At 51.6% G+C, this 21,952-nt stretch overlaps 1 protein-coding gene across 3 annotated transcripts; it reads left to right on the top strand.

The window, feature by feature from the left end:
- The first annotated feature begins 284 nt into the window (after positions 1 to 284).
- Positions 285 to 21,491, top strand: LOC1277415 (mucin-19). Of its 3 annotated transcripts, XM_061653837.1 has the most exons (8): positions 335 to 679; positions 2,581 to 3,414; positions 11,097 to 11,146; positions 11,217 to 11,607; positions 11,686 to 12,476; positions 12,554 to 12,814; positions 15,117 to 15,386; positions 15,480 to 21,491. In XM_061653837.1, exons 2-8 carry the CDS (start codon positions 3,319 to 3,321, stop codon positions 19,036 to 19,038), a joined length of 5,418 nt encoding a protein of 1,805 aa, XP_061509821.1. In that variant the 5' UTR covers positions 335 to 679; positions 2,581 to 3,318; the 3' UTR covers positions 19,039 to 21,491. The 3 variants fall into 3 exon arrangements, with proteins under 3 accessions (XP_061509830.1, XP_061509821.1, XP_061509840.1); XM_061653846.1 differs by having other exon boundaries at positions 285 to 3,414; XM_061653856.1 differs by lacking the exons at positions 335 to 679; positions 2,581 to 3,414 and adding an exon at positions 10,918 to 11,012.
- The last annotated feature ends 461 nt before the right edge of the window (positions 21,492 to 21,952 follow it).

The raw sequence follows: 21,952 nt of genomic DNA, 5'->3' as shown, positions 1-21,952 counted from the left end.
TTTCGGTCCGCATTAACCGTCCGTATCTTGTATCTCGCATTAACCGCCTATAATTTGTACCTGGCTTTTTTATATTTATCCCGTTGGGAACCATCGGTTTGATTTAGTTGGAATCGGATCCGCATGGGAGCGATTCGGAGCGATGGGTGCGATTCCGTGAGCCCAACACTAGTGTAACCATGGCTCGCTATACAATTACGATTGCCAGCAGGCATGACCAATCGAGAGAGAGAGAAAGAGAAAGAGAAAGAGAGAGAGAGAGAGAGAAGGAGAGAGAGAGAGAGAAGGAGAGAGAGAGAGAGAGCGAGAGAGAGCCACCAAATTGGCCAGCACCATCTTTTACCCCCGCGGCCGTGCGGTGCGTACCGAAAGCGTAGAGGGAAAGAGCGAAACGCACACCAAAGTAAAAGGGAGCAGCGGCAGACGGTAGAGCGTACGTGCGGATGCGTGCCAAAGTGGGCCAGCCAGTATCTTCAGCAAAGGGAACTGTCAAGATGGCCGTCGCCAGTTAGTGCTGCCGTGTTGCTGTGTGGTATTGTGTCAAATGCAACACACCGCCCGAACCAGTGCGGACCGCTCGAAGTGATCAGAAGGGAAAAGCGTTCCTCCCCGTCCCCTTCCGAACCAATCCCCGCGTGCGCGCGCGCGCGCCCTGTGTGCAAGAAAACGGCTACCGAAGGTCTGTGCAAGGGAGGGGAAAACATATTTACAACCGGACACAAACACACACACACACACACACCACACATACGATACACCCGCACCCGTACCAGCCGTACCCGCCAATCGGTCAACAAACCTACGTGCAAAGGGTAATAAAGTTCTCGCGAACAGTGCAGTTCCCCCACCACCCGCCTCTTCCCATTACCCACGAGGCGTTCCGTATGACGACGACGACGACGACGGCGACAACAGTGGAGCGCAAAACAAAGGGCCAGCACGGGCGGGGAGCAGCAAACGTAAAGGCGTAACAAGTAGAAGGAAAAGAGCGTAATTTCCGAGCAGCTCCCGTGTCCCCGCGTGTGTGTTTGTGTGCGTGTGTGTGGATGCAGGCAGGCAGACACAAACAAGTCTGACGGCGCATCCAGACGATCTTCTAGCAGTGCAGGCGCCATGTGCAATAAAACCATTCGCGGCCAGCACACAGCACACAGCACGGCAAGGAACAAAGGGTGAAAGGAACAGTCCGAGTGCAGTGAAGTAAAAGCAAAAAAAAAAACAAAAAAAAACAGTGTGTCACCAGCAGCCTCGTCGCCTCATTGCCCTCGCCTTCCCCCCCTCCAAAAAAAAAAAACACCCACAAGGTACGGGTTCGCTACACGGAAGGGAGCAGATCCGCGACAGTGTTTATGTCTGCCCTAGCTTGCACGTCTGCACGTGTCTGTGTGTCTGTGTGTGTATGTGTGCATTTGTGTTTGTGATTGTGCGTGAAAAGTCGTGTGGTGCGCCTCGAGGAAAACAGCGGCGTAAACCAATCAGCCAATCAAGTCTGCCCCCCCAGCAAAAGCCCAGAAGGAAGTGAGAAAAACGCCGCTCGCTGTCGTGGCCGCATGGTGTGACCGCCAGCCAGCACCCGTGCTAACCATCCGGAGTACTTCTCTGCCCACACAAACACACAGAAACACACGCTCGTAACGTGGTGGTCCATTGGCCAACACAAGAAGAGGGCCCACCACCAACAACAACAACAACAACAACAACAACAACAACAACAAGAGTCTGCAATCAACAGCAAAAAAAGGCACGGTATGGAACAACAACAGGGTCACCGCGCCAGCAGAGTGTCGTGGTGGTGATGGTGCTGGTGAGGGGCTAGGGGCGGTAGCGCAAATTAAAAGGAAGAAAGGAATCGGCGGAGATTTGGAGTTGCAATCAAAAGAAGAAGAAAAAAACCACAGGAAGCGGCCTTCTCCCTCCGCCCGTGTGATTTTGTTTGTGTGAGTGTGCGTGCGTGTGTGTGTGTGTGTGGATGCGTTTTGCGAAGCATGGACAGTGTGGTGGTACTCGAGTACGGCACCACCAGCAGCAGCAGCAGCAGCCGCAGCCTCCTCGGCTAATGTGTGGGCCAGGCAAGGCAAGCGTTCGTCCCAGCAGCAGTCGGTGCCCCACGATGGGTGTAGTAGCAGCAGCTGCCGCGCTGCCAGCCAGACAGTCACAATAGGCAAAAGGTCGATTTCCGCGCGATTCGTACGTGTGCGTGCGTGTCTTTCTCTGTGTGTGTCTCTGTGCGCTCCTTTCGTGCGTGCGCCGCGCCGCGCTTTTTGTGTGTCTCCCCGTTCTCCCAGTGTTTGTGTGTGTGTGTGTTCGTTTTTTTTGCGTGCGTGTGTGTCATTGTCCTGTGCAAGGCGCGTTGCTCCCGGGGGGACCACCGCCATCCGCCCCAAAACCCGGGAGAGCTGTTCGGGCGCCATGCCGCCATTGCCCCAGCGGCGCGTCCACTCCTTCCTCCGTCCGCTGGTTGCGGTTCCGTGCCTAGCCATGTGCGCGCCCGTTCCTGCTGCTGCTGCTGTTGTTGTTGTGCTTTGTCGCGTATGACCCATATAAAAGTCGCAACGGGCCAAATCTCATCCTCCTCATTAGCGACCAGCAGCAGCACCCTAGTCTAGTGTGTTTCTGCGTGAGCGTGTGTGTGTTTTTTTGTGGTACCCTGCCCCCTGATCAATACCCCAGCCATACGGGGTGAAAAAAAGAAGAAAAAGAAGCAGTAGTGCAGCGCGCTACAAGTCGCTACAGTGTTGTATTTTATGTGTTTTTGTTGTTGTTAGTGTACTTGTGTGTGTGTGTGCGTTTGTGTGCGTGATGTGTTGTGCGTGTGCCGTAGCTGCTGCTGCGGCCGCTACGAATCCTGCCGGGGGAAGCGCTAGGCGGGAAGCAGGGCGGCAGACGAACGTTTGGCAAAGACGCTCCGTCCTCTGCGAGTAAACAACTCCTCCGCGATCAACAACAACAAAAAACGCCAAACCAAAGTCGCCGTTTTGTTCACATTCAACCGTATCGAACGAACCGGCTCCAAAAACCTGCAAACCCTCCCCCCCCCCAACCACAACTGTCCCCAGAGCCTGTCCCCTGTCCCGCAAAAGCAAAAGGGACACCGAGGGCGGCACCGGCAGTCAGCACCGCATGCACAGGGAAGTGTGTTAAAACAGCAAAAAAAAAAAACGGAAACGGCCGACCAGAGACAACTGAAAAAAGACTCACACGCGGCCGAGATCCCTCTCCCGGGCACTTATAGAACGAGAAAAAGAGAGAGCGCGAGCTTGTACGCGTGACTGTGTTTTAGGTGTGTGCGTAGACGGGGCGACACGGGGAGAGGCGCGCATGGTGGGGCTGATGGCATTGGTCACAAGCCCGATCAGCAGCAGCGGCAGCAGCCCCATCAACAACAGCAACAACCAAGACGGCACCAATAATACGGTAGGTAGAGCACACCCCAAAGGAGGGTGGAGGGTGGGAGGAGGAGCCCAGGGAGGGGGATAGATTTAACGCGTTTCGTTTTAGGCAAACCCGAAGACACGCCATTTTCGGCTTGTTTGGCGTTTGGACGCACGTCGGTTAACGGTTGCACCGTGGTGTGGCCGTTGTCCTTGCTGCGGAGGAGAACGGGAATCGAACCCCCACTCCGGTTCGGCCTTGTCCGGCAGCTTCCCAACGCGGCCGTCGGTCAATCCCGATTGCATCCTTGCACCCGTTTATTCCAAAGCACCACCAACACGGGCGTGTGTGTGTGTGTATCGCCCCCCTTCGTGATGATCTCACCGGTGCCCTTGATGGTGGCACATTAAGGCATGGGACGTTTTGGACATCGGTGAACCTGCGGACAAGCAGCCGCAAGGAATGTGGGACAAGCTGGACAAGAAGAGAAATCTGTATCGCCCGGGAATCCGGTTTGTTGCCGCTGCGGGACCGATGCGGGAATGATAGCTTGGCATACACACGCCGCACACGTTTGCTGTTGCGAAATTGCACCACCATCCGCACTGGAAACCACGCTGGCGCGCGCGATAAACCAAATTCCCAGCGGACCATCCTGTTTCTGTTCGCTGATGACACGGCCATTGCAGTCACAGGGAGGAACACATGATCGAGCTAAAGAGCAGATTGCAACGCTGTCTCGATATCACCCTGAGATTTGCTGCCGACTGGAGGATCCAAATCAAATCCGTCCAAAACCTGGGCAATTGTCTTTCCCCGTCGTTTAAAAAAAACGCTGACTCCACCTCTTTGGCTGGAGCTTACAGCGTTTTAGTTGGTTGTTTTAGATAGTTTTCGGGCATTTCCTTGACTCTTTCCTGTTGGAAGTGATCTTCCGTTGTTGGAATTTGGACTATATGATACGCCTTGGAAATTCCTATTTGGATTTGTGAAATTCATTTGGTTTTGGTTTGTCCTATAGAGTCTAATTCCCATTGCATTAAGTTCATTTCACGTATGAAAGAGTCAATGAAGTGTCCCACAGCTATGATAACTGGAAAACCCTGTATGGGACGACTTTCCCATGGTCGGCGTCGGTCAAATGTCCGGGGCTTAGGAAGAGGACATCTTCTTTTGAAATGGCTCTATCCACTGATCAGTCGCAGGTCTCGTTTATCGCAATCAAATAAGTTGGCAGTTTATAAACAAATAATGCTACCAGTAGCAATATAAATGCAGCCCCAGTATGGAAGAATAGGTCACGAGAATCCTCCCGCGTGCGCGTCCCGCGTCCAAGCAGCAGCAGCAGTTGTTGCGGATCATAAAAACAAAAAAGACTCATGCCAGGGACAGAAACAACACAACAACAACAAGAGCTGCGCTTTTCTGCATTCGACACATACAAGAGGAAGATGAATCTTGAGCGCGCGCGGAGGGACGAGCTACGAGTCTGGCAGAAGAAAAAAAAGACGAAGGGCAAGGAGAGGAGATGGAGAGAGTGGTGGCAATAGGAAGGCACTAGCGCGCGCCCCTGCACGGCCAGAAGTAGGTCACCTGAGCAGTAAAAGGAGAATAATGAAAAGATTGATGTTTCCTTGAAAGTAGTACCGGGTACAGTTGACGCAATTGGGCCAAGTTAAATCCCTGGCTGGGTCCCTCCCCCCCCCCCCCCCTTCTGGTAAGGCCAACGCTGGTGATGGTCTGGTGTGACGATTTCTTATTTTATTTATTATGTCGCTTATACCTTCAAAAAAGGTTCCCGCGCGTCTGCCGATCTGCAGCAGCAGCACAATCGAAGACTCGTCGTGCGTTTTGGATCACACCTGCGCGTTTTCGATCGTCCCAAACCACCACGTCTGTGTGTTTGTGGCCGCACATGAACTAATATAGGTTGCATTTGATGTGCTCCCGCGCCGTTGGAGTACTTCCTGCTTGTCCTTCCGCACGATCCGTACTCAGTGCTGCAAAATGTCATGTGCATCACTAGATATTCACCAACGAAAACAATGAACATATTCCTGGTAGCTTGATGCTCGTGGCTGCTACTCAATGAAAGTGCGTCATGACATGCCAAACGCGACAAGTGCTAGAGTCAAACACGAAACCCTGACTGACAAGCTGAGTTTAATGCCGGCGCAAGCATAATCATGATTTTGTCAGGCTGTGAGCAGTGCTGTCAAATACCACTGATTCAGTCACCAACATTCATAACTGAAACGAAGCTCAAATCAGTTCACGTACACAACTGAGATGATCAGAGGTGAGACTCAAACTGTTGGTGGACCAATCACATTCTTGGTGACATTTTGTTTAGCATTTAACTCTTGATCACTCGCTTGGTCACGACGTTTTCTGTCGGTGATAATCACGATATTCTTGGAATATACTTGGCATGTGGTCCCGAGCGACAAAATGAGCATACTTTCTCGCTTTGTTTGACCCGACAGACAATCAAAGCAGATTCACAGTCGCACGCACCGCATACCTCCCATGACTATCGCGATGATCACTGACACAAAATGTCGGGACCAAATGGCTGACCAAGAGTTGGCTGCACAAAATGTCACCAAGCATGTGATGGTCGCAACAACTGTTTGAGTCTCACCTCTGATCAACATTTTGTTTCAACCGGAATGTGTCATAACTATGTCAGTGACATTTTGTAGAACTGATCACAGTAAAAAAAAGTCATGACAAAAGTGACTGACCAAGCGTTGGTCGCAAAAATGTCACAAAGCATGCATTGATCTCACCAACCGTTTCACCTCTGATTATCACAATTGAGTACTTGACGCTGACATGTATTTTGCTTCAGTTTGATTTTTTATGACATTGACAGTGACATTTTGCAGCACTGTTCCGTACTTCTTCCGCGCTGCTGTACGTGCTCCCAGCTCTTGTAAAGCTTGTCTTGTTTATCCGGCGGTTTCATTCGGCAGAGGACAACATTTACGCACCATAATGCCGCTCAGCCTCCGGTGCGTGCCCTTTTGATGTGTCTGGTCTGGTGCGGTGCTTGTGCGGCCACAAACACCCACCCAAGCCGGCAGGGTTGAATGGGTGGTGCTTCCGGCTTTGCTGCTGGTTTGCTGTTTTGCCACGGCTTCAAAGCAACCCCGACTACACGCAAGAGGGGGAGCAGCATCAACATTCGCTCCAAAAAGAAAAACACATACTCCACGTGTTCGTTTGATGTGTCATTGCAAGATCGGATCATGATCAAACAGCAACATGCTTGCAAACAACAGAGAGAATTATCTTCCCTATATGCACTACTAGCTCTAGGGAGCGATTTGTAGTGCAGCAGCTGTGTGGGACATCAGTGGATTAGGTCGCCGATTATTTGCAAACTGCTGACCTCACCCCAAGAAAGCGTTTACGATTGCTTTTCTAAAGCGGAACGGAAAAAAAGAAAAACATTTTCCAGCCCCACTCCCCGAGCAGATACATTCTTGTCTTCTCTCCCCTCATCTCTCTGTCTCTCTCTGTCTCTCTGTCTCTCTCTCTCTCTCTCTCTCTCTCTCTCTCTCTCTCTCTCTCTCTCTATCAAGGGACACCAGAAATTACGACGAGAATTACGACTGGTAATGTATGGGTGCGCGCAAATTTGGTGGGAGTGGATGTAGGCCGTACCACGGGTAGGTGTGTGTGTGTGTGTGTGTGTGTGTGTGTGTGTGTGTTTTGTATCGCCAACGGGTCTCGCCAACAAGGAAGCCGCGTCGCGCGAAGGACGATCGGGTTAACGCATGCCCGCCTAAAATTAGAATTTGTCTGCCTATATCGCAAACACACACGGGCCTGTTGTGTACGGCGTCCACACTGTTGGACGTGTTCTCTTGTTGTTGTTCGGGTAGGACAGTTCATAAGCATACACTCCGTGCGAATGATAGCAGGGGGGGAAGGAGAGAGAGAGAGAAAGGTGCGGTGCGCGGGGGTCGGTAGTCAGTTTTAGCCGCACGGAAAAGCGCACTCGAGTGTTATGTCCGATTCGATTCGATCTTTTTTTTGTATGCATACAATTCGTCCGCCACTTTGCTTAAAAACAAATACAGAAATAAAAAACGAAGTTTAATATTTTTTTGTACGGTTAAAGGGATAATGGGGAAATATGCTAACTGGCCGGTTGCAGTAGTTACCAATAATCGATAGCCGACGGGCAATCCTATATTTATGGCGCATCTTTATTAACCGTCAATAAAAAAGCACGTGGTAACTTGCACATGCAGATGCGGTGCATAATTGCGATCATAAAACCATTCGCTACGACGGGCGAATGTCCAAGCGCCGTCTTTGCCAATCCCTATTCCGGCGGGCGGGATGTGTGTGTTAGTTGCATGCTTGCAAGTCGCCCCACCAACCCCTTGAGTCTGGCTTCGATCGGGAAGGTTTATGGGGTTTGGTTAATTTGTTGCTGAAATTTCCCTGCAGCATGCGCGTCCGTGCCGGTCTAAGGGAGCCTATGGTCGTTTTATGTGTTTTTTTTTTCTCTCTTGTCTGTATAAACGTTCCGTTTTGTGCCACAATTTCGAGGATCGCCGGAGACGGCCAGCGGCAAAATGCAGCGAGGTCGGTCATTCCAATTAGCAGTTAAATGCTCGTTCGCTGCGGATGGATAGCACACAAAAAATATAACAAAAAAATAGAAACAAAGCAAAACTACGCTGCGGTCGTAAAATTTAAATGGCCAGCAATGACAGTGGTAAGTGAGCCACCGTTCAATGAATCGATGGACGCGGTAATAACTTAACGACATCTTACTCTGTTCGGGCAACCATGATTTATGACTCAGATGTGTGATGAAAGAAGATATATCTATATATGATTCTTCATTTTGGGTGGTGCATTATGGAAGAATCATTAAATAAAAACATAAAACAAATCTCTTCGCTTGAAATCTCATGAAATCTCTCATGTCGATGTGACATGGCCCGGTCAACAATTATTCTCGAGAATGCTCAGTCCCTGGCTGCAGTCTCCCATCCATGTGGATACTCGACCTCCGACAGGTCTTGTTTCACCTGATGCAGCCATCGAGTTCGCTGTGCTCTCCTGTGCCTCATGCCGAACTGGAGATCGCTGTCTAACATCTTCTTGGTGGGGCATAAGTCAGGCATCCTCATAACATGCTCCAGCCATCGTATCCCTAGAGCGTTTGCATCCTAGGCTCGAATGGTCCACGTGTCCATAGACTGGGCAAATCAATGTGCGATATATCTCACATTTCGAGCGGGCTCGAAGTCTTCTAGATCTCAGCAGTCGGAGAAGCCCATAGTATGTGTAGGGGTGTCCGGATTTTGCTGCTGATGCCGTTGACCTATTGACGTTGACCTTTGACGAGATAGCAGACCTCTTTTACTACCTCGAGATTGTCGCCGTCAACTAATACACTGTCTCCCAGATGTTCTGAGTCTCCGGCAAGCAGGTACTCAGTATTCGTCGCATTGATTCTCAATCTAATTCTTGCTGCTTCTCGTTTGAGTCAGGTGTACGCCTCACACACCTTCGATGTTGTCCTGCCGATGATGTCAATGTCATCCGCGAGGCCAATAAATTGGAGAGATTGGTAGAGTGGTGTTTCTATCGTGGTACCGCAGAAATCATCAGTAAGCGAGATCGGTAGACGATCGTGCCACGGACGTCGTTGTCTAGCTCCGCACATCGAATGACACCTGGGCAATGTTGAAGAGATTCGAACAATTCCGACTCTCACCGTGCACTTCATTAGTGATGGGAACTCGGAATCGGACTTGACCAATTCCGATTCCGAGTAAAATATTTTGAATTGGAATAAGACGTTTCAGAAACGAAATCAGATCAGATCGGGAATATTCATGAGAATTGAACGTTTACAAGTACAGTTGGATGCTTTGCGGACATCAATAAATAGCATAATTGGACCCAAATGCTTATTCTTATGGAGATGCCGAAACCGACTCCAATTTCGATTCCGCTACCGATTCTGATTCTGGAGCAGCATTCGGAGCCAATTCCGCAACTGATTTCAATTTTGGAGTCGATTCTGGATCCAATTCCGGAGCCGATACCTATTCTGGAACCGACTTCGATTCCGGAGCCTATTCCGATTCCGGAGTCAATGCCGATTCCGGAAATGATGCCGGAAGTTTATCCCGGAGCTACTATCCGGAATCGATTCCATAAAACTTCGGAGCTAGCCGGAATCCACTTCGATTAAACTTCATTTTTCCCATCCCTACACTGCACCCCGTTCTTGGTGGTCTCTAACAGCCGGATCAACTTTCCAGGAAAGTGGTACCGCTGCATGATATGACGTAGCTCATTCCGGTCTAGTGTGTCGTAAGCCGCCTGGACAGGGCAATGTTTTCTACCGATCAACCCCCTCCTCCACGACGGGAAAGGCCTTATTTTCTAATTCGAATTCAATTTTCGCAACTACTGTGTTTGCACAAAAAAAACCGTTTCAATGCGCCTTGCCGCTCTGGCCGACAACGCATCGCAATATCCTTTCGTTCGGCCGCGCAAAGCGTCGAGTGAACGGAACGCCGCGGGGGCGATAGCCACTCAAACGCCCCCGCGATCGGTCACGCGCTACCACCATCAACCCTTCCGGCGCAGAGGAACAACGGCCACAAAACGTTACCACAGCATACGAAATTTACTTTGACCTTACCTTAGGTTTCGATGCGAGGTTCCGATGCACGCCTGATTTCGATTTTATTCGATCATCCTTGTGTGTGACGCAAAGCACTCGTCGTTCCGTGCGACCCGAACACACGCACGCGTACACGCATCGCGCAAGGTTGATCGTGGTCGAAATAAATAGTAGTAATCGTAAACCAAAACAACCACAGCCAAAAAAATCACTAACAAAATCAAAAACAACACCCCTCCCCACACACACACACACAAACATTTGCAACATATGATGAATGTACTCGTGTTTGTGTGTTCGTCTGGGCTGCACGGTGTATGTTGTGCTGTGTTCGGTTGCAACATGCCGACGAGCCTCGCGCTGTTTTTCCCCCATTTTCTTCGCGGGATGGCCTTCACGGTTCGAAAGTGAGCCGAACGGAACGACCCCTCGATTCCATACCGGCGACGATTGCGGATGTATTTGTGCTGGCCGCAGCATTTGTTGTGTCGCAAACGGCGGGCTCCCCTTGGCTGGTGTGTTACTGTCTCATGCTTTGTAAAATTCGCTGCTTGTGCAAAAAAAATGCTCCAACTTCCAACATTGCTTTGTGTCACCCGCTCACTGGCGGTGTTAGATGACTAGGAAGGAGGGGCCTTAGTGATGATGTTTGCCACGATCTCGGCGTACCTCGATTCTCGAATCGATAAGGATGTGGGTAGCAGGGAACGATCATCGTGCGTTTGTTGACGACGCAGCACTGATAAAATTTCCTGTGTGTGGGGGGTGGAAAGGAATTTCTTCCCGCGCGTGCACTGGCTGGAAGGCCGCTATCTCTATCTTCTCTCCTATCCTGGCAGCAGAATCGTACTTGCGAATCATCGGGGCTGCATTCGCATCACGACTGGCATAGCGAGAACATCTTTCCCTCTCTGCAACCAGAACAGTTTGCTTTAAGTGATCAAAGTTAAAAAGTGATTTAAAAATTATGGTGTGTCACATTCGCTTGCATCCTCACTTTGCACTTGCAGTTACTTTAATCTTCTCTTTCTTCATCTCTCTCTCTCCTTTACAGGACAAGAAATCAGCGCGCGATGAAGAGACACAATCGAAAGTAATCCGAGGGTAAGTAGCGACCGGCGGTTCGGGTTTTGTAGTGGACGGGCTAACTAACGGTCGCGTTGCGTCATTGCAGCCGCAGCGGATGCCCGAAGTTCAGCACCAGCCAAGGGACCATCGCCTTGATGCTTGGGTCAGGCGAGCATCTTCGTGCCTCGTGCGAGGATCAACTCACGGCTACCAGCATCACCGCTGCTGCTGTCGATCCGGCCGCCGACAACGCCGACAGCGGCGGCAGCAGCAGCAGAAGCAGCAGCGCCGCGAATGACGATGCGCCGGCAGCCAGCAATGGGGCCGACGGTGGCGGCATCGGCATGGCGGACACCGGCGAGGGCAAGGTGGAAGGCAGAGCGCCCAGTCGACCGGCGTCCTCGTGCAGCAGCGGCAGCAGCTCGTCCTCCTCCGACATTCAGCAGCACCTGCAGTCCATGACCTGCCTGCTCCGGCCGGAAGAAACGCTCAAGATGGTAAGCGGGGAGCGCTAGGCGCATTCTGGTAACAATATTCTGATCTCTCTCTATCTCGCTCTTTCTCTATCTATACAGGCGGTGAAGCTGGAATCGTTGCGGACGGGTCGCACCCGATACTTGGTGGTGGTGTCGCGCACCGTCACCAGCAAGCGCCATAGCACCGCCGGCACCACGCCGTACCATGGGGCGAGCGGTGGCACCAGTTCCTCGATCGGTAGCAACGCCGCCTCCTCCTCCACCTTGCAAATGGTCGCGGCGGCGGCGGCACCACCCGCCACGTACGCCACAGTTGCGTCCCAGCAGTTCGGTCGCGTCAGCTCGACTGTGCCGTCTGGGCAACAGCAACAACACTTGCGCCACAGCGGTAGCAGCAGCAGCAGCAGCGAAACGTTTAACGGCAGCGACACGTACGTGTCCAGCCTAGACAACTGCGTCCTGAGCGTTGGCTGCTCTGCCGGTGGCGGTCGGCTACCGCCCACCGGTGGCAACGCAGCGCCAACGTGCAGAAGCGATCAATGTGATAGTAAAGCTAATAGTAGGTTAATCAGTAGCACGGTAAGCGTGGACGCGGTAACGTCGCCGGACTATGTCGGTGCGCCGTTCGCTTCCCCGAGCGGTGGTGTGGACGATGCGACGACGCTCGGCGGCGATAGACGAAGCTGCGCGATCGATTCGACGTGCTTGTACGAGCCCGGTGAGCAGCAACTGCATCCAGCAAACAGCAGCAGCACCAGTGCCATCCCCGTGGAAGGAGGGAAAAAGCTCGAGGAGTCCTGCCTGCTTGGCATCGACTGCAACGAGCGGACGACGGTTGGCTTGGTGCTGAAGGTGCTCGCCGACACCTCCATACGGTTAGACGGTGACGGGTACGTATCGTTATTTCGAATGTCGCGGCAACGTGTTGGCTCTATTTACTAAGTACCCTTTGTTCTTCCGTTTGCAGTGGCTTTAGCGTTAGCTCCTGTGGCAAGCAGCACATCTTTAAGCCGGTGTCGGTACAGGCGATGTGGTCGGCGCTGCAAACCCTGCACAAGGCCTCGTTTAAGGCGCGCGAGCACAACTTCTTTGCCGGCGGCCCGTCCCACGACTGGGTGGCGTACTACGAGGCGCACATCGACTCGGACCGCTCCTGTCTGAACGAGTGGAACGCGATGGATTCGCTCGAAAGCCGCCGCCCGCCGTCGCCGGGCTCGATACGCAACAAGTAAGTGACTGTCATCCGGCGCAACTGCGCTGCTTATGCAGTAAAATTTACATTGTCTGCCACCCAGGGTTGTGCAATGTATAATACTTAATAGATAGGGAAGAAAACAAAGGATGGGAGAAAGTAGATAGGGTGGAGGATTCGAAGAGACGGAAACGGAAGCGGGACAAAGGAACGTGATGGTCAAAAAACTCATGCACTAGATTAAATGAAGCGCAGGCATTTAGGAAGGGATCATTCTGGCCATTGTCATAGAAAATTAGAAAATTCTGACTGAAACAAAATCCATGTCAGCGTCACGTACTCAATTGTGATAATCAGAGGCGATACTCGAAACGATTGGTGTGACCATGCTTTGTGTCATTTTTGCGACCAATGGTTGATCAGTCACTTTGGCATGACTTTTTTTTACTGTGATCAGTTCTGCAAAATTTTATTGACATAGTCATGACAAAAGCCGCCTGAAACAAAATTATATCTTCGTCACGAGCTCTACTGTGATCATCAGAGGTGAATCTCATGCTCATTATGCTGCTTGGGACCACACGCGAAGTATATTCCAAGAATGTCATGAACATCACCGACAGAAAATGTCGTGACCAAGTGAGTGACCAAGAGTTAGGTGCTAAATCAAGCATGTGATTGGTCCACCAACTGTTTGAGTCTCACCTCTGATCATCTCAGTTGTGTACGTGAGCTGATTTGAGCTTCGTTTCAGTCATGAGGGTTAGTGGCAGTGGCATTTGGCAGCTCTGGTCAGAAAAAAACATGAATATACTTGTGCTCAGCTTGTCAGTGAGAGTATCACGTTGGACTCAAGAATTCACATGTCGTGTTCGGCATGTCATGACCAATTTTCATTGAGTATCAGCAATGACATTTTGTAGCACTGGTCACGAATCTCGGTGCCCATCCGAGTAATGAGACCCAATTGCTTATTCGCTATGTTGACTACATGATCTATCTGGGTGTTCAATCCGAACTCAAGCCGTCAAGCCGAACTCCCAGGTCTTTTATAGAGGATTCTTCAGCCAATTTGATGCCTTCTAAACAGTAATCACGTAGAATGCGATTAGACGGACGTCCGCAAAAAACGACACAACATTTATGGGAACAAAGCACCAAGCCATTAGACGAGCACCAAGTAGAGAATTGATCTAAGCAAAATTGTTGCGATTCGCAGTCAGGACAAAGGTGGAAATATTAGCATATAATGGCCACCCGACAAACCAACAAATGGCGAGGAAGAATGATTTTCTATCCTGACAGAATATTTGCGGTTTGCAATGTACGAGCTCAACCAGGATAATGATGGGTTGTCAAATTCCATTTTTTACAATTTTGCTATTAACAAACTGATGTGCTATTAACAAAAGCGGCTTTGAAATCGGTGTACATTGCGTCAACTTGAGCATTGTAAGCAATGTTAGACATTAATTTGGACACAAAGCACATCAAGTTGGTCATGGTGGAGCACTTAAGCATAAGACCATGTTGGTTTTGCAAAAATATAATTTGTTACACATGGAAGGACTGCAGCATATACAAGTGACTCAAACACCTTAAAATAGCATATACAACTAGAAACACCGCGGTAGTTCGAGTCGACAGCACGGCTTCCTTTTTTATGAATGGGATCTTACATAGAGGCGTTGCAGAAGAGGAGTAAATATGGCATTGCAAATTTTTAAGATAATGAAAGCAATACTATCGGGTTCTGGTGAACAAGAAGATTTCACTTTATTTTAGAGCTGCAAGCACTATATCTTCATCTATGTTCACAGTATTGCAAGAGCTTGCATCACATGGAGTGTAGGCCAAGCTTTCTGACTAGGACACTGGGCCAGAGCTTGGATCCACAAACACGCCGGAAAAATGTCTAGGAAAACAACTTACAGCAGCTAGAGGGTGTATTAGCCACTTCATCGCCAAGGGAAATTATGGCAGTATTTTATTTTTAATGCAAGGGTCAACAGTAAATTTTAATTGAAGGCACATAAAATAGGATTTAAGTCTCGAAAGCCTGTATAGGCCGGCATGTCGCGTAGGACGTTACGCCAAATAGAAGAAGAAGAACATAGGATTTGTAGCATGCTCTGTGGTATATTCGATATGCAGCGGCAGCATACTTGTACACTCGAAGTGCATGTTGAGATCGAGAATTCATATAAGCACGCTGGTTTCGTTTCGTGTTAGTGCGTAAAGTGTTTAGAGATCTGTTTGGCCATATGGGATTGGAAGGAGGATTGAGAGAAGGACAGCAGAGGGCTGCAACTAAAACCAACTTTTTCATTCCTCGCAGACCGACCGAACGAGAGGAAACGGAAAGTGTGATACGCTCCAAGCTGAAGGAGGTGATGATGTCGGTCGATCTGGACGACGTGACGTCCAAGTTCATCCGCGGCCGGCTCGAGGAGCTGCTCGATATGGATCTGGGCGAGTACAAACCGTTCATCGACGCGGAGATGCTCGTCATCCTGGGCCAGATGGACGCACCGACCGAGATCTTCGACCACGTCTATCTCGGCTCGGAGTGGAACGCCAGCAATCTGGAGGAGCTGCAGCGTAACGGGTAAGTAACTCCCCGCATAACGTGATTATGATGTTTTGTGAACTCTCCCAACAACTACACCCTCTTTCGCTTCGCTCAAAACCCTTCCTGCAGCGTCCATCACATACTGAACGTGACGCGCGAGATCGACAACTTCTTCCCCGGGCTGTTCCACTACTGCAACGTGCGCGTGTACGACGACGAGAAGACGGACCTGCTGCGGCACTGGGACAACACGTTCAAGTTCATCTCGCGCGCCAAGATGGAGGGCTCGAAGGTGCTGGTGCATTGCAAGATGGGCATCAGCCGGTCCGCGTCGGTCGTCATTGCGTACGCGATGAAGGCGAACGGGTGGGACTTTGGGCAGGCGCTGCAGCACGTGAAGGAGAAGCGGAGCTGCATCAAGCCGAACAAGAACTTTCTGATGCAGCTGGAAACGTACCAGGGCATGCTGGATGCGATGAAGAACAAGGAGAAGCTGCAGCGCAGCAAGAGCGAAACCAACCTGAAGCTGACCGGCGCGAAGGAGGGCCGCTCGTTGCCCGGCAGCGAACCGACGCCCCTGATACAGGCGCTCAACGGGGCGAGCGGTGGTGGTAGTGGTGGCGGTAAAAAGCACCCCTCCTTCCCGATCGTGCACGCGCTGGGCAAAGAGGCAGTCGCTGTGGCGGAGAAGGCAGCACCTGCGCCAGAGGAGGACCCGAGCGCCGACGGCGTGGATGAAGGTGATGCCGGCCCGTGCCGGGGTCGAACGCGCACACGACAGCTGAAGGTGGGAGCATCCGGGCAGCAGCCAGACCATCGGCAGGGCGAACCGACGTCCCATCCCGTGCCCTTGGGAGCGGCAGCGCTCGCCAGCAGCAGCAGCCCGCCCGGCCCGGCCTCGACAGCGAAGGCTGCGGCGAAATGTTTGGCCAACCTGTACCTCCCGCAGGGCCCGTACAAACCGTGGAGCGCTTGCGACGGGCGGATCTGTACACGGGCGGCGGGTGCGCTGAAGCGACACAAGAGCCTGTCGCCGGAATCGCTCAATCCTCGCTGGCCGGACGGTGCGGAGTTTGCCGGCTCGTCGCTAGCGTACGCGGAGCAGCCGTTTGCGGACGCGAGCAAAGCGTCGCGTACCCGCACCATGCTCGAGCTGGACGGTGCGGGCGACGCGGGCGGACCGGCGTCAGCGTCCGGGCGGCGCAAGCAGCAGAGCTACTCGCTCGAGCACCTGCACGGCGGGGCGCTCGAGATGCGGTCGCCGTGCACGCCCGAGACGAAGACGATAAGGATGCCGTGCGGCAACGGGCAGAATTATAGCGTGTCGCCGAACCAGATAGTGCACTTGCAGGACAAGATGCCGTCGCGGTCGGTGCGCCAGCCCGGTGCCTCCGTGAAGCCTGCCCTCGCCGGCAGCACCACCACGCCGAATCGAACGGACAGCTTGCTGCGGAAACTGTTCCCCACCAGCAGCAGCAGCAGCCACGTGGGAGCCGGTCAGGAAGCTGCCGCCGGATCCTCGCCAGTGCAGTCACTTACTACAACAGTGCCATCCAACAACACCACCACTAGCAGCAGCAGCAGCAGCAGCAGCAGCAGCAGTAGCGTCATCCCCTTGTCGTCGTCTGCGTCTACTGCCTCGTTGCCAGTGTCCACGGTCAAAACAATCGTCAGCGAGCTGGAGTGCAACAGTGGTAGCGCCAACATACCGATCGCGCCGCCACCGTTGCTGACGGACCCGGGCGCCGCACTGGCGGGCAGTGTCCCGATACCGATCGCTTCCGTGGCGGCGGAGGCTGCGGCCGTCGCCGTTGCCTCGGCAATACGCGAAGCGTCACGCAAGAACGTCGTGCTGGACGGTGGTGCGGATACGCTGCTCACAGCTGCAGCGGACGCGAACAGTTCCGCCCAGTGGGATCCGGGAGAAGCGATCGCACCGTTGGCCGGTGAGATTAAGACCGCCGAACCACCCCCGATCTGTTGGACGTCGTCCGCGCAAATCATACAGCAGTGCAGTGGGACGGCAGCGTTCGTGGAGCCGGTCGAGCCGGCAAGCAGCAGCAGTGTGGAGGTCTGCGGGCGGATGGTCGAATCGGAGCCCGTGGCGGAGCAGCAGGGCGTTATGCGCCAATGCTCCTGGAGCAGCTGCGACTCGAGCTGTGCCGGCATCGTGGACGGTCCCTTCGTCGCCTGCTTTGGCCAGCGGTGCGTACCCAGCGGCAGTGGGGCTGCTCGAAGCGGCAGTGCGCCGCCCCCGATCGAGGAGAAGGAAGATATCCCCTGGCACCCGGGCACGGTGAAGCGCACGAAGAAACGCATCGAAGAGCGTGGCTCGAACGCGGCAGCAGCGACTAGCAGCAGCAGCACGTTGAAATGGACCGGCCCGGCCTCGGAAAAGGTTCCAGCCCCGGTCGGGCACGAACCGGCGCACAACCTCCCATCGGCCGATCCCCTTCACCTGCCAACGAACCGTGCCCGCCAGGGCATGGTGTCATCGAGCTACGCCCGCCTTTCCGCCTCGGCGCCCGACTCCTACAACATGTACGCCGGCAGCCGAGCGGGTTCAACCAGCGGGCCGGCCCTGGACCCAGCGCCGGCCGCCAAACGCCAAACCAAGCTGAACCAGCAGCATTCGTTCGCGGCTGCGGTGAACCTGCTGGCGCGGACGGGCGAACCGGGCGCTGCCGCGCCGTACTGCTTGCGGGTGAACGTGCGCGGCAGCACGGCCAACCGGCAGCCGCAGAAGCCCGAGGAGGCCGCGGACGAGGAGGATGCGTTCAGTGCTGGCAAGGTGCGCAATCTGAAGATGAACTTCGAGGCGAAATCGAACGATCGGCGCACGGGCCAGAAGAAGGTACGGTCGCTGCCGTCCTCGCCGGTCGCCGTACACGTGTCAATGGGTGGCCAGGTGAAGCAGCAGCAACACCAACCCATCGCCACCGCGGCCACGCCGCCCAGCACGGTGGCCGCGTCCAGCCCAGCCAAACCGCTGCCCGAAGACGTGACGGTGCGCGACCTGGTCGATCGGTACGAGGTGCACGGGCCACGCATGCGCCCCACCGGCAGCAACTCTCTGTCCCGCACCCAGCGGCCCCGGTCCGTGTTCGAGCCGCTCAAGCAGGGCGGCAAAGCGTGCGTGCAGGCGCCGGGCCCGCTGACACACTCCACGTCACAGCTGCGGCTCGACGAAACGATGCGCCCGCCGGTGCCGCCGATCGTGCGCGGCTTGGTCATACCGGCGCACGGTGCGGGTGGCGCCAATACGGCTCACTGCAGCAACAACAACAGCAGCAGCAGCACCACCACCACCGGCAACAGTCACACGTACATCGGCGCCGGACCCAGTATTAGTGCCACCAGTAACGCCCGGAACAACAACAACAACAACAACGCACGCTCGGCTGCGTCGCAGCAGGGTGCGGGCGGCAGTGCAGTCGAAGGAAGGGGAGTGGCGCTCAGCACGGTAGGGGGCGGCAAGCGCATGCAGCAGCATGGCCGGACGCACCCGCTCGCCAAGATCAGTCCGGGCGCGCGGCATCACCACCATCATCACATCGTGCATCACCACTACACGGTCGGGCCGCTGCAGCAGCATCGGCACATGGGTGCGGCCCCGGGACCGCCCGTGTCCGGCACGACGGGACCGGCCGCGACAACGGTCACCGCCAACGCGTACAACACGATGTGAGCACAAGACCAGGGAGAGAGAGAGAGGATAGCGATAATTTCTTTCTTTCTTTTTTTAATACGTCGCGCAACTCCCAAAACCACACGGAGCTTTGTAGTGATAGTGAACGATGCGCCCGTTGCGTTCTATATCTTGTTTTTTTTTTAATTACTTTTTGAACGATTTTTGTCATGTTCATCGATTTCCTGTCTGTTTAGTGAGACGAGGGCCACGATAGGAGAGGAGACGGTCACAATTAGGTAGCCTGAGCGATAACGTGCGAAAGAGTTGGGCAGCCTGAGGGAGTGTAGAGCCGGCAGAGTGCCCAAGAGCCACGTATTTATTTTATAACGCTTTATGCATCGTGAGTCCAAATTGTTTCGTATATGTATATTTTTTTGGTTTTGCTCCATATTCTAGAATGTTGAGCCTTCATCATGCTGCGCGTGAGTGTGCGTGTGTGTGTGTGTTAGTATGTTTGATGCTGTAATTATGATTAATGTGACTCGATTTACCCCGCTGTATACTCGATGCCTCTCTCTCTCTCTCTCTCTCTCTCTCTCTCTCTCTCTCTTTCTTTCTTTCTTTCTTTCTTTCTTTCTTTCTCTCTCTCTCTTTCACACACACACACAAACATTGTGTTATATTTTGATTGTGTCTTTCTTTTTTCTCAGACAAAATTTTGTCTATTTTAGTAGTACGCCCCCTTTCCCAGTAAGGATAACAGACGCGTTTACGTAAACGGTGCAATAGTTGCAGAACAGCGGTAAAGTTAATTTAAAGACAGAATCATGCCAAACACTGTCACAGGTCGAAAACAATGGCGTGGCATTGTAACACTACCGACACAATAGATAGGGTTCCGCGCGCGTCGTCGTTGTTACGCGTTTAGTGATGCATGGTTGCATTTATGTTATTTTTTGTTTATTTTTTTTAATTTTATTTCTTATTTTTCACATACACATACACTGTAAAGCTCTCCTTCGCCGTTCTTCTGTGTCAGTCAGTTAGCATTGCCTCCATCCTCTGTGTTTTTTCTTTCATCCCAGTTCTCTACTCTGTTCGCACACTGGGGGGTTTTCTCTGTTCGTTCTTGGTTTAACTATTGTACCGATACGCTAATGCTGTGCTAGTAATGATGATTGTCGAATTTACACACACACACACCTACACACATCGTGGTGATCTTGCGCTGGGTCTCCGACCTCCCGACACCAGCATGAAAGGGACGTCCAATTTATAATTAACTGATGCTGATTTAATATTAAAAACCGACTGCAATCGCTTTGCTTCCGTCAGGTCATAATTCTGAGTCTGATTTTGGGCCGCGAGCCGCGCAAATGCAAACAGCCTAGACAATATACGCAATGCTTGAATAGTGTGCGCACCGCTAGAAGATACATAAACGTTACGTATTTTTATTTTAGTTGGATTGTTTTTTTTTTGTTCATTAAATTGAATTATATCTTTCATAGCACACGCCTTTCTGCCTCTCTAAAAGTCTTGAAACGTCCTAGTCAAACGAAAAACAAACAAACAAAGAATGCAAACACACACACACACACATCCAAAAAAAACCGAACCAAAAACTTTGCCTTTGTTTGGCGTACATACATTTAATTTCGCAATCCGTTAAAATCATTCCAGTCAATCTATTGCAAAACATTTGTTTTACCTTAATTCCTTCCCACTGCTTTGTGTCTAGCCCAGTAGTAACCGGTACTGCACTTTCTTTGTCCGGGTTTTGGTTGTTTTTTTTTTTTTTTGGTTTTGTGTGTCTGGTGATCTACTTTGTTCTGTCGCGTGTGTTTCCTCCTTTACCCGTTTTCTTTCGCACAAAAAGCAGCAACGCGCATCGCAAGATCGGGGAGAAGAAAACAGCGCATCCATTTAGGTTTGCGCAGTTCATTTGGTAGCCTTTTTAAAAGAAAAAAAACATCGGAACTCACGCTGAGTGCTGCCCCTTCAGGCTAGGTTAGTAAATACGTTAGTTATACGTTTTTTTTTGTTCTAGCTTAATCAGCAGTGGAAGAAAACCAACTCTACAATACGCTCTATACTGCATTTTCCAATCACACTGCAAGTTTGCTTGTTGCCTTTAGTGATAGTGATTTAGGGATTTTTTTAAAATATTTTTATACCAGTATATGTCAAACTATTGTTCGTGTGTGTGTGTGTGTGTGTTTGTGTGCGTATTTGTGTGCATATACTCGTCCCTTGTACATATGCTAGGCTAGAGTTGGAAGGGGAGCGTGAATCGAAATCGAAATAACGATAAGGCTACACAACCTTTCACCTTGTAAGAATTAATGGAAGGAAGACAACAAACAAACAAAAAAAAAACACACTTAAGAACTCGATTGACACAAAAACCCATCCGCGCTGTGTACAGTTAGTTGCTCATTTTTATCCCATTCTTGTCGAAAACAGGGATACCGGCTAAACGTTGAATCAATAAATACTGAAAAACAAAACGCTTAACGTGCCTTTTCAAATTATTTCGACTCTCACAAGATCATCCAGTTTCTTTCCAGCAAAACAACAGCGCAGCTCAACTCGAAACGACTGTGTGCACCGTGATCAGTAAGTACGGATATGAATTCGAATATCTGAAAAGTAACAAAATCGCAGTATATCGGGTTGAGTGATGCATGTTTTTGAAAGTTCTATTCCAATTATTTACAGTAAGCATTTTTGGAATCACTCGCCCCGTTTACTTTCACCATCTACCGTAAATGTTTTTTGAAACTGTCACAGATTGCACACACTGATATATCCACGGGTATATCCTTGCGTTGTCAGAGCTGTTAGAGAAGTCTCGATTCAAAAATCGCGAAACCCGCGTCATGCCATTTAAGATCCGCGGCAATACGAAAGCAAGGAGATGTATTGAATATTGTGAGTATTGATAATAGAAGAACGTACTCAGTTATAT

Source organism: Anopheles gambiae, chromosome X (genome assembly GCF_943734735.2).
Source record: "Anopheles gambiae chromosome X, idAnoGambNW_F1_1, whole genome shotgun sequence".
Taxonomy (NCBI): domain Eukaryota; kingdom Metazoa; phylum Arthropoda; class Insecta; order Diptera; family Culicidae; genus Anopheles; species Anopheles gambiae.
The sequence above is the reverse complement of the archived record's forward strand: the minus strand, read 5'-3'. Positions and strand labels throughout refer to the sequence as shown.

Bases quoted from the DNA above. Each gene is read 5' to 3' on its own strand.
- LOC1277415 (XM_061653846.1), top strand. From the start codon at position 3,319: ATGGTGGGGCTGATGGCATTGGTCACAAGCCCGATCAGCAGCAGCGGC. The intron at 11,147-11,216 runs GTAAGTAGCGAC...GCGTCATTGCAG, and splicing joins CAATCGAAAGTAATCCGAGG to CCGCAGCGGATGCCCGAAGT. The intron at 11,608-11,685 runs GTAAGCGGGGAG...CTATCTATACAG, and splicing joins CGGAAGAAACGCTCAAGATG to GCGGTGAAGCTGGAATCGTT.